Consider the following 12,752-nt stretch of genomic DNA (forward strand, 5'->3'; position numbering starts at 1 on the left):
TTTCTAAAATACAGAATGCTTTATTTGTAGAATACAGCATCAATTTAGCAAAAATAGTTCTATTATAGACAAAATCTACTTGGTCTTAAAAGTCCAGTTTATAGTAACAGCATCTTCAAGACATGGGTACCTAACAGAAAGTGTGTAGATAGCAAAAACAAAGAAACATGAGAAAAAAAACAACAACTGAGATACATACTCACAATTAACAGCATGTTGTACAGAGAACTAGAGCTTCAAGCATGCATCGCAACAATATAATAATATGCCATATGTTGTTTTTACATAAATAAAAAAGGAGACAAACATTTAAGCAGTAGAGGGGGGAAAAAAGACAAAAACGTATGAACAAATACTCAATTTGCACATTTTCAATTGTGCTGGTTCTATGATGTAAACAGCTGTAACAGGGTCGCAGGAAATACATCTGTGGTTATTTTGCACTGTTCTGAAACACTAAACACTCCACAGTGAGCTTTTATAACTCCCAAGACATTCAGGCACATGTACGGCCAATAAAACATCATCTCAATTGAGAACTACAAGTGATGCTTCGCAAAAGAGAAAACGAAGCGGACTTGCTAAAAAGCCTTTTTAAATGGACTGAAGACAATGCGGTGTAGTTTCTGTTTCCCTGCATCCTTTTTTAGATGCGAATAATTTCTTTTCTTAACTCCAGGCTCTGGTTTCCTGGAGACAGATTAAATTTCAACGGCTTAAACATTGTCTTACAAAATGGAGTGTTTACACTGGAGACTCACCATTAATGTAATCTACGCCAAAGATGTGCGAACTGCCGTTCGGAGATTTCTACACTTACCAGGGCTGACGTAAATGAGAATGTGATGATAATAAAACAGCTGACTGTGAAAACAGCAGATGTTTATATTACTGTGAAATCGGTATCAAAGAAACTACACGATTTCCGACACTAAATCGAAGAACGTTTGAGAGTATGTAGTATAAACCCCACATTATCAGATGATCAGGGTCATTTAGTGTCACATTTATTCATTAAATAATACTTTCACAGATCTCACATTATTTTGTTTAAAGATGGTAAACATACTCAAGGAATACTTCTATGAAGTGTACTTGAACTTTTTTAGGGATGTTTTATAGAGAAATTATTAGCATTTCCTTTGTAATGGAGCCGGTTTCATTAAGCAGTTAAAGAATATGTTACGATATTGCCATTTGATCTTCCCAGCATTAATAATACAGACCAAAATTTCAGCCAATAGTCAAAATACACACAAACATATAAGCAAACAAAAGGCATAAGATCCCAATTATCTCATGTACCTCCGCTTTCTAATGTTGGTAGAAGTGTGTTTATATACCGTATTAACTTAGGTAGGATTGTATTTGGTGAATCAATGCGAAACAGTAATTTTCCCATGGGCTAAATGAACCTGCCACCTGCTTTCCAACCCCCTTGAAAGTGAGAACACACCACCCAGACATCCACTGACACACCGAATCGAACAAAGGGTGGGAGCGAGTCAGCCAGTCTAATCTGACTTGTCTTTTTTCTTTGGTGTAACTTTACCGGCCACTGCAGACCCCACTGCCCCGACCCCTCCCGTTACCACGGAGACACCGCCTTTGACCAATCCCACTCCAGCTGCAGGAACGCTCGTCACAGCCGTCTTGGTCAGCTCGAAGCTCTTGCTGCCTACCCAGGCCACTCCTCCGAGGGTGGCACCCACCGCTCCTTTGGTGAAGTTGAACAGCCCGCCTGTCACTCTCCACACCACGCCTGCTTCATTCTTAGGGTGGTCTTTCTCCAAGTCTGAAAAACATTAGATTTAATTAACAGAAGTTAAAATATTTAGAGTGTTAAAATTATTTATTTTAATGATATTAAAATTAATTAAAGTATATCAACTATATAGCATTTTATATTGAAGATAGGAATAATTAAAAACATAAATAATAAAAATAATTGTAAAATTACAATTCTAGGTGTCTATGACTTTCTTCTTTCTGTCAACCACAATTAGCGTTATATTAAAAAAATATTCTGGCTTTTCCAAGCTTTATAATGGGAGTGAATAGTAACTGAGATTTTGAAGCCCAAAAAAAGCACATCCATTCATCATAAAAGTAATCCATACGATTCCAGGGGGGTTAATAAGGGCCTTCTGATGCGAAGTGATGCGTTTTTGTAAGAAAAATATCCATATTTATAACTTTATAGACTATAATCACTATAATCATTCCAATAATGTCCATCCACGCGTTTACGAGAGAGTCGAGTTCCAGAGGTGCCAGCACCTGTTAAAGGTGCTAAAGAGGATGTTTTATTTTATACATTTTTGCAATATTACTTGAAACTGTCTTTACTAACTGATAAAAGACTATTTATTAGATGCACTGAAAGGAATAATATTAATATACATCATCTGTGCACGAGGTAGGGCCTTAAAAACATCAGCCAATCGTTTACGCGATCATCGCGTAAACGATTGGCCCTCTGGCTTGTCAATCACTGCCATGACGTTCCTTGTGAGAGACGAGCGCGGCTGCGCGCTCCAGTAACTTTCCACACTCCACAGGCGCCGCATGCAGTGTTTTTGTCAGGAGACAGGAGTAACAACTGCAGATTATGAGTTACCTGCGGTGAGTCCGACATAATGAATCCACTAACACGACACAGCGAATGCCGGTGGTAAACACTCGTGTTCCAATACGAGTGTTTACGAGTTTTGGGAGGCGTTCCTTCGAAGGAGGGGGGTTGTTCTTACGCATGCGCCCATTTCAAAAACTCAGTAACAGTCTTTGGTTTCTCAGTCGACGAAAAGATCCTCTTTAGCACCTTTAATTCAGAAGCATACTTGAATGAGATTTTACTAGCAAATCATCCATTAGAGGGGGGCAATTTGACTATTCTCATAGCTAATCATTGGCTATGGTTACAGCAGGTTTGCTGCAACTAAATCTGAGCAAAAACAACTAAAACCAAAATGGACTGGTGGCTTGTAATCAAGAATAATGTTAAACTGAAAGAAAAACAAGCTCAGCCGTCACTCTAAAGTCGGTAAGCTGTTTATATTTTTAATGTTTCAGTTTTTAACGAATACCCTGTCTACACCGGACGCGAGCGCCACGATGCAACACACAAAATCCCAGACAGTAAACTGACGCCTTGTTCTATTTCTGACATACTCCAAAGCGCGGGCGTTACTTTTGACACAAAGAACAAATGGATTTGCAATGGTCACTTCATTTGCATCCTCAAACTGTTGTGGCAAGGCGCAATGCGACAATGGTCGTGTCCGGTGTAGAAATGGGGTTTGCACACTATATGCAGCTTATTAAGTAATATAGCAATGATGTTCGAACGCATCAAGTATTATATGAATGACATTTACGTTGGTGGGGGTGGGATGGGGGTGAAATTAGATAAACGTAGAGGGGCACGTGTCCTAAAAGGTTATATCCCGGACATAGGATATAGGAGTAGCGTAAGCTTAGGTGAGAGTAGACACCTTTCGCTGTTCAAACTCCAACTTTTCTCCCAAAAAAAAAATCTCGTTTTAGACTTCTAATTCGTGACCGGCGTTTTGTTTTGCTCTATCCTCTGCGCTTCCACGTTCGTCAATACGTCATGTGTCAGGTCAAAGTTCACTCTTCTGTCAGAATCGACTCGCGTACTGAAGCCATGGATGGACGTTATTAGAAGCTAGCGATTATAGTCGATAAAGTTATAAATATGGATATTTTTCTTACAGAAACACATCGCTTCACTTTAAAAGGCCTTTATTAACCCCTGGAAACATATGGATTATTTTTATGATGGATGGATGTGCTTTTTTGGGCTTCAAAATCTCAGTTACTCTTCACTCCCATTATAAAGCTTGGAAGAGCCAGAATATTTTTTAATATAACTCTGATTGTGTTTGACTGAAAGAAGAAAGTCATACACCTAGGATGGCTTGAGGGTGAGTAAATTATGGGATAATTTTCATTTTGGGGTGAACTATTCCTATTAAAGGGATAGTTCAAGCAAAAATGAAAATTTGATGTTTATCTGCTTACCCCCAGCGCATCCAAGTAAGTTTAAGTAAAAAGACAAATAATTACATAACGCCAAAATATTAAGTAAGAGTAAAGATTGACCAGTATTGTCTCTTTATGACCAATGCAGACTATTTTGATGTTTAAAGTTCACCAAGAAATCAAAATTCAAAACTCTTCTCTGATGACGTGTTTACTGGTATGAGGAGGGGACAACCTGTCACTCACATGAGATCGTCCAATAGCAAACAACAACCAACCAATTTTTTTCCCTGATTCTTGATAGACAAAATCAAGTACATTTTAATTATACACTGTAAAAAATGACCATGATTTTAACAGTAAAAGACTGTAAAAATGCTGCGGTGAAAAACTCAATTGGTTTACAGAAAGTTCCCGTACTATATACGGTGAATAACTGTAATAGATCTAACTGTACATTTAATGTAATTTTACGGTAAAATACCGTTAAATTCACAGTTTTTGGAAGTGAAAAATAACAATTCATTGTAAAATTTACAGTGAAAAACCGTAAATTGACATTCCCACAATTCCTTGCGTGACACTTCACATTTGATATATTTTCGTTGAAATAATGTTTCTTAGTTTTTCTCATTTTTTTCTAATCAGTTATGTACATTAGGGTTTTATGTTACATCTAATGTTGTTAAATTAATGTTTATTGCATTTTTAAAATTTCATGCATGTTACCATGATGGTGTTTAGTGTGTGTGTGAATGACACTGTGTGCACCTTCTATATGTTAGTGTTGTCCTCCTCAGCTTGTGATGAACTTTGATTCATCATGTGACTCTTATCACCACTGTGTCTGGTGACTGTCAGTGTATTATAAAGGTACAAAACAGATATTAGTACTTCATTAGGTTGGTAAATTAACATTATATCAGTTAATGAAATACGTTATTTTACCGTAAATTTAACAGATTTTTTTTTACGTTGCTACTGTATTTTTTACGGTAAAGTTCTGGCAACCACAGCTGCCGTTTTTTTACCGTAAATTTTACTGGGATTTTTTTTTTTTTTACAGTGTACGTCACAATAAGGAAGAAAAGACTAGCGCAAGTTCTGTTTCATGCCGAATTTAAGTGTCCAATAATTGATATGCAAAAACACAATAAGTAGTAAATAACAACAACAACAATAAAACATAATATCCACTTTGGAAAATATAATGATTATAATTTATACAATATTATTATTATTAATATGGGGAAAACACTCCAATGACTTGCATTGTAGGAAGATCCTAAGCCATATATAGGGACATTTTTTTTTCTTTTTTTGACTTGGCCCACTAAGCAACCATCTAGTAGCCAACCAGAAACCACAGAACAATGTATGGCTATGTGAAAGACTATTGTATTCAAATCCAGCTCCATTTTGCCATTCCCGGTTCTTTCTGTTGCCAACAAAACACCTTTTACGAATCAGTCCAGGCCAAATATAATTATTATCTCTATGCAATTTTTTGGTTCCTAAAGCCATGATTTTAAAATCATGTGTTTCAGGACACTCGCCGAAAAATAATAGTAGTTATGCAAGTATTGTTTATTTTTCTCTTTGTGATGGTTATGTGAGACTTAAAGCTTCAGGGCAGCATTGTGAAATCAGCTCACATCTACAGACCTGACACTGAGTAATACACTGAGCAGATGTGGTCTGAAACACACACACACACACACACACAGTCCAAATGGCATCATCTCTCCCCTCTGTTGTTCCTCTGGCAGAATACAAGAAAAAAAAAAAAAAAAGACTTTTCCTTCCACCGGACAACAAGCATTTACACACCCCACAATACTCTGCGGACTGTGAACAGAAATTATATCTTTTACATTCAATCAATACTGTCAAGGACCGCGTGTCTGGGTTGCACGATGAGCTCCCCGGTGAATCGATGTGCCACGGAGAAGCCGTGTGAATGACAAGCAGCGCATCTTCAGATGAGTCCCGTGGGATGGCGGAGGGAAAACTTCATGGAGCAGTCAAGGTCGGCCCACATGTAGTTCATACGTGCGCAGATGTGCACGCGCATCAACAACAACAGACACGCGGAGATAAACAAAACCGGCCTTGATGTGAAACGTTCGTGAGATGCGACCAGAGAAGATGAACAGATTTAACTAAAGCTTGCTTTCCCTGCCTAACGGCATCTTGCAAATGTCGAAATTCATTAATATGTATGAAACATGCCTACAAACCTACTAACACCATGTCTCTACGTTCAGTTTAGAATAGCGATCGACTGATGTTTATGACAAATTTTGAGTGTCCGATAACTGATATGCAGAACCAGAATTGTTATTTGAATTATTTCTGTTTTTAGCAAAATAACCAAATTGTTATAGACAATAAGATGATAAAACCAGTTGAGGTGTTCAACGATGATACAGCGATCAGCGACAATGTTGTTGAATACAAAACTCGCTCCTCCAGATTCCCATTCACACATTCAATTAAGACTAACTCTAGTCATCTGGGCCTGGGGAGATGTAATTACACTTTCCACACTACCAAACCTCAAAGCATTGCGGCACTTTCAGAAATCTTCCATTTCACATTAAAGCCTGAGTGAGCAAAGTAGTGAGGCATGCTTCAAAAAAGGAATGAGATTATTTCTTTCCAATGAAAGAAGGATAGACCAATAATTTTGGGTTGTGTTTCTCTTAAGATAATAAGTAGACCTACTGTAAACCCTAACGCTCAAAGTAATTAATTGGTTTGAGTAGGACAAACATAAACATTTTGCGTTTTATGAACATATTTCTTTTCATATAAACAAAGTTAAGGTTAACTGAAACTTGGCTGGGATTTCTATTTCCCAGCATGTTTTGCCCATGGCACTCAAAAGGGAGAGTAAATGCTAAAATTAAGTGTTAAGCAAGAGCTATATCATGCTATTAACAATTAAAATGTTAATATTATAGAAATTGTTCGTAAAGCCATTCTTACCTAAAATGTGAGATTCACTTTCATACAAATTGTTTGCAAATGCATTCTAATGTAAGCTCAATCATATGAGCAAATTCCATTTTCAAGTGCAAATTTCCTTAAATAACCAAAAATAAATGTGTGACAATAGGTACTACAAATATTAACCAGTAATTTGAACACTGCATGCAAACAACAGTCATCCACAGCATAGCGTGACAATGCGTTGTTTGCAATATAATACGACTCTGTAAATGTCAATCTAACATGAGAATGTGGCAGCTAAATAATACTGCAATGATAAGTCACCAACTACATGCAAACCTCTGTTCTGTATTATAAAAAATTACATGCTGCATATTAAATTAATTTGTATAAATCATTTGTGAATTCATTCTTGCTTAAATTCATTCTTAAATGACATTTATTTTCATAAAAATTGTTTGAAAATTTTGAATTGTTAATTTTTACGTAAAATGTTTGTAAATCTATTCTAAAACGTAAACGGTCACGTTCAAGTGACGAAAGCAATTTTCGTTTAAAATTTTCATAAATCCATTAAAACGGAAACTGCCTGTAAAGCTATTTTGAAACTATATTGTGAAAGCACTATACAAATAAATTAAATTTCAACATTCATATCGTCGCTGTCTGGCGGAAAACCTGTATCTCCATATTTCGTCATTTTAATTTTTTTCCCCATTAATTAGTACTATTGGTCGCCCTTTACATCTGTCAGTGGGTTCTGCATATATTTAACTAATGAAAAGTATTAAAGGTGCCCAAGAACGTTCTTTCACAAGATGTAATATAAGTCTAAGGTGTCTCCTGAATGTGTCTGTGAAGTTTCAGCTCAAAATACCCCATAGATTTTTTTAAATTAATTTTTTTAACTGCCTATTTTGGTGCATCATTAACAGTGCACTGATTTACACTCGGCGCCGCCCCCTTAAATCTCGTGCTCCCTGCCACACCAGCTGTCGACTATATTACAGCGCATTTACAAAGTTCACACAGCTAATATAACCCTCAAATGGATCTTTACAAGATGTTCGTCATGCATGCTGCATGCATGCTTCGAATTATGTGAGTAAAGTATTTATTTGGATGTTAAAGTTTTATTCTGAGTGAATTTGAGGCTGTCCTCCGTGGCTAACAGCTAATGCTACACTGTTGGAGAGATTTATAAAGAATGAAGTTGTGTTTATGAATTATCCAGACTGCAAGTGTTTAAAAATGAAAATAGCGACGGCTCTTGTCTCCGTGAATACAGAAAGAAACGATGGTAACTTTAACCTCATTTAACAGTACATTAGCAACATGCTAACGAAACTTTTAGAAAGTCAATTTACAAATATCAGTAAAAATATCATGCTATCATGGATTATGTCAGTTATTATTGCTCCATCTGCCGTTTTTTGCTGTTGTTCTTGCTTGCTTACCTAGTCTGATGATTCGGCTGTGTGCAGCTCCAGACGTTAACTGGCTGCCCTTGTCTAATGCCTTTTATAATGTTGGGAACATCATGGGCTGGCATTATGCAAATATTGGGGCGTACACCCCGACTGTTACGCAACAGTCGGTGTTATGTTGAGATTCGCCTGTTCTTCGGAGGTCGTTTAAACAAATGAAATTTATATAAGAAGGAGGAAACAATGGAGTTTGAGACTCACTGTATGTCTTTTCCATGTACTGAACTCTTGTTATTTAACTATGCCAAGGTAAATTCAAATTTTGAATCAAGAGCACCTTTAAAAAGAGCTTGTTACTGAACATTGCAACTCCATTGGATCCTCAAACTGGTAAAACCAGCCAACAGCTCTGGGTAAAACCTCATATCTCCACCCCGCCTCTATCGTGAATTAAGTGCCTCGGGCAATTTTGACAGTCTGTGTTTGATTGCAATGCAAGGAAATTAAATAAGTAATTATTTGAATATGTACAGCATTTTCTTTACTCAAGAAATCTCGAAGTACACGTGAACTGATCATCTCCTCCATTTTAATACCAGTTACAGCACGAAATAAACATGAATGAACATCTGAAGGTATGTTAAAAGATACAATGCAACTTACCGAAATCCGTATCGTGTCTCATGTAATCGCTTACTCAGTGTTTTAAACGCAGAAACATGTCAATAAAACAGCTTGAAAACAATGTCACATAATGTCACATTTACCTCAGAAAAACCATATTCAGTGACTCAGTCAGCTAGAAAAATTAACTCTAGGGAGGGTTTTGCTAAATATATGCACCATACATATTCATAATAATTTTTTATGTTCTTCAATATTTAATGCATGTTTGAATAAATCCGTCAAGTTATGACAGCCACCCTTTATAAAAAACAAAAAAAACAATTGGGAAATATAATTATGTGATTGTAAAGTTAGTATTATAATTTTATTATTATAATAACTTAGGTGTAATTTACAGTTTTTTTCAACTGCTTACACACAAAATCCTTACTTGTCACACAATTTCTGAAACCTGACACTCAAACACCAGAACCACACACCAAATCTGCAAAATCACACGCTAATTATTATATTTTCAATTTCATAAAACACTTTTTGCAAAACACAACACACAATTCTCTATGTAACACACAAATATCTAACAGGAAGCATCTTGATTTCCTTTTTCAAACACAACCATTGTTTCTGTCCAACTACACATGGTTGATGTATTTCTTTTCTTTCGTACTGTGTTATACTGTATTCACAACCACAAATGCTTACAGTAAAAAAAAAAAAACAGTTTGGTTTCAATCTTGCTTTCGTGTTCACCATAAATTTTTCAACATCTCTCTGCCAATTACTTTCAATCTTGTACAGAAATGAACATAGGAGCTCATGAAAGAAGAGCTTTAGGTTTTGAATAACTGTGTGTATATGATGTATCCAAAAATAGAATATGTCAAAAGTGTTTGCAACATAAGACAAATGTTTGCTTTTGAGATGGGTTTGTGATATTTTGAATGCAGTGCTATATTTTACAAGGCATTTTGCATTTTGTGTGTGCAATTCCTGGATTTGTATGTAAAGTTTTGAAAAAAAGAGGCAAAGTTTTGAAAACGTGCAAGCAGTTGAAAAACCCTTTAAGTGTTTGTATACAAATCAGTTGATTTTAATCTTGAATATTATAGTAATGTAGTACCAACTGACTCCCATGTATAGTTTACAGCATTAATTGACCCTTCACCGGGAGTTTGATTGACAAGCGATCTAACCAATCATAACGCCGAATCCACCATTTTGTCCGACAAAGCAGTCAGGAGTTAGAAGATTAACCTCAGTGGACTTGAACTTGAAAAATGGTGTGTACTGATGTCTTTCTGCGTTTGAAACAACATTCCTTCTGATGTTTATTCATGCATTTGCTGCTATAAATTAACTAGTAAGAAGAGATGATCGGTTAACGAGCCGCTTGAGATGAGGAGCTACAGCGATCTGTCACGACACATAAAAGAGCCACAAAACGTTTTTTATTGTTCGAATTTCTTAAAACAATTACGCAGTTTGAAAGCTGGGACTTTGTTTAATATCATAAGTAACCTGCTCTGTCTTGTCTGTCGACGTGTTGTCAGTGTCCTCTTTGCTCCGCAATGTATTTTTCACTCTGTGTGGCGACAGCGCCATGGCTTGTTGGACAAAGCAACAGTAACTAAGGGGGACGGGTCTTTGTGAAGGGTCAATTGTGCCCATCAACTGTTTGGTTACTGACATTCTTCAAAAACCCCATTTCAGCTTGATTTTGGTAAAATGTTAATAATCTAAATGGCATTTGCAAATGTCTGACCCAAGCAGCAACCTCCCCCAGTTTGTCTTGAAGCCAATATGGAAGTGACTTAAATTGCAATTCATCGACTGGCCACTAGGGACAGGCTCCAAAAGACAGCAGAATCTCATTGAGCCCCATATTAAAATGTGTTAAAGGTGCCCAAGATTCAAAAATTGAATTTACCTCGGCATAGTTAAATAACAAGAGTTTAGTACATGGAAAAGACATACAGTGAGTCTCAAACCCCATTGTTTCCTCCTTCTTATATAAATCTCATTTGTTTAAACGACCTCCGAAGAAAAGGCGAATCTCAACATAACACCGACTGTTACGTAACAGTGTACGCCCCCAATATTTGCATAATGCCAGCCCATGTTCCCAACATTATAAAAGGCATTAGACAAGGGCAGCCAGTATTAACGTCTGGATCTGCACACAGCCGAATCATCAGACTAGGTAAGCAAGAACAACAGCGAAAAATGGCAGATGGAGCAATAATAACTGACATAATCCATGATAGCATGATATTTTTACTGATATTTGTAAATTGTCTATCTAAATGTTTCGTTAGCATGTTGCTAATGTACTGTTAAATGTGGTTAAAGTTACCATCGTTTCTTTCTGTATTCACGGAGACAAGAGCCGTCGCTATTTTCATTTTTTAAACACTTGCAGTCTGTATAATGCACAAACACAACTTCGTTCTTTATAAATCTCTCCAACAGTGTAGCATTAGCCGTTAGCCACGGAGCATATAGCCTCAAACTCATACAGAATCAAACGTAAAACATCAAAATAAATACTTTACTCACATAATTCGAAGCATGCATACAGCATGCATGACGAACATCTTGTAAAGATCCATTTGAGGGTTATATTAGCTGTGTGAACTTTGTAAATGCGCTGTAATATAGTCGACAGCTGGTGTGGCAGGGAGCACGCGATTTAAGGGGGCGGCGCCGATGGTAAATCAGTGCATTGTTAATGATGCCCCAAAATAGGCAGTTAAAAAAAATTTATTTAAAAAAATCTATGGGGTATTTTGAGCTGAAACTTCACAGACACATTCAGGAGACACCTTAGACTTATATTACATCTTGTGAAAAAGCATTCTTGGGCACCTTTAAACTTTACAGCAGAAAAAAAACATGTTTACAGCCTGGTACAAATTGTAATTTTGGTCTATATAGCTAATTGTGCCCCTCATGACAACTGTGAGGGGGGATGATTTTTTTTATAACTCATCCGTTTAAATTATATTAAGCCTTAATGTTCTGCATAATTAAGGGCGCGGCCACTTGATTGACAGGTGGATTGTCGCTGCTGTCACCACTAGCTGTTTGTCTGCTGCCGTCACTTCACCTCAGCATTTTCTGTTATCCGGGAGTGATGCACGGTGACGGCCGACTTTAGGTTTCAAAAACGCACAACACAGCAATTGTCATGTAAATTGTTTGTAAATATTAAACACGTAAAGTATTGCATTTTATGAAGATCAGTTGTGGTGTAAATTGTTCATAAAACTGTTCTTATGTACAATGCTGCACAATTAGTTTAACAATAAATGAGGCCAACGATTGTGAGCTTCACGCAGGTATCTGAAACAACTTTGTTATCGACAGCTATTATCATTCAGTTGAAACTACAATAAGACTGCAGATAACCAGTCAAAAATACACTACCATGTCATGTATTAGAAGTCCCATTGAACTAACTGAATATAAATACGATCTTGGCTATGTGCCCATGGGTACTTGGGTAACAAATGTAAAATAAATATTAGCCTAGAATTTGGACACTGCATGAAAATAACAGAGTCAATAGCATAGTGTGACAACGTGTTATTTGCAATACAATGAAGTTCTGGAAAGTCAATCCAGCACAGAATAGATTATGGCAGCCAAATAACAGTGCAAACGATAAGTCACGCACAACATGCAAATAACGTGCAAACAATGTATCTCACAAACCTCCATTCTGTTAAACATTAAACA

At 36.7% G+C, this 12,752-nt stretch overlaps 1 protein-coding gene across 1 annotated transcript in view; it reads right to left on the reverse strand.

The window, feature by feature from the left end:
• The window catches only part of zgc:101566 (Transmembrane protein 263-B-like), a 49,320-nt gene continuing 36,568 nt past the window's right edge, over window positions 1-12,752 (reverse strand). The window contains exon 3 of the mRNA XM_048158152.1: window positions 1-1,795. Within this exon, the coding sequence (XP_048014109.1) occupies window positions 1,515-1,795 (281 nt within the window). The 3' untranslated portion in view covers window positions 1-1,514. The remainder of the gene's footprint in view (window positions 1,796-12,752) is intronic.

The sequence above is a fragment of the Megalobrama amblycephala genome, linkage group LG15 (genome assembly GCF_018812025.1).
Source record: "Megalobrama amblycephala isolate DHTTF-2021 linkage group LG15, ASM1881202v1, whole genome shotgun sequence".
NCBI lineage: Eukaryota > Metazoa > Chordata > Actinopteri > Cypriniformes > Xenocyprididae > Megalobrama > Megalobrama amblycephala.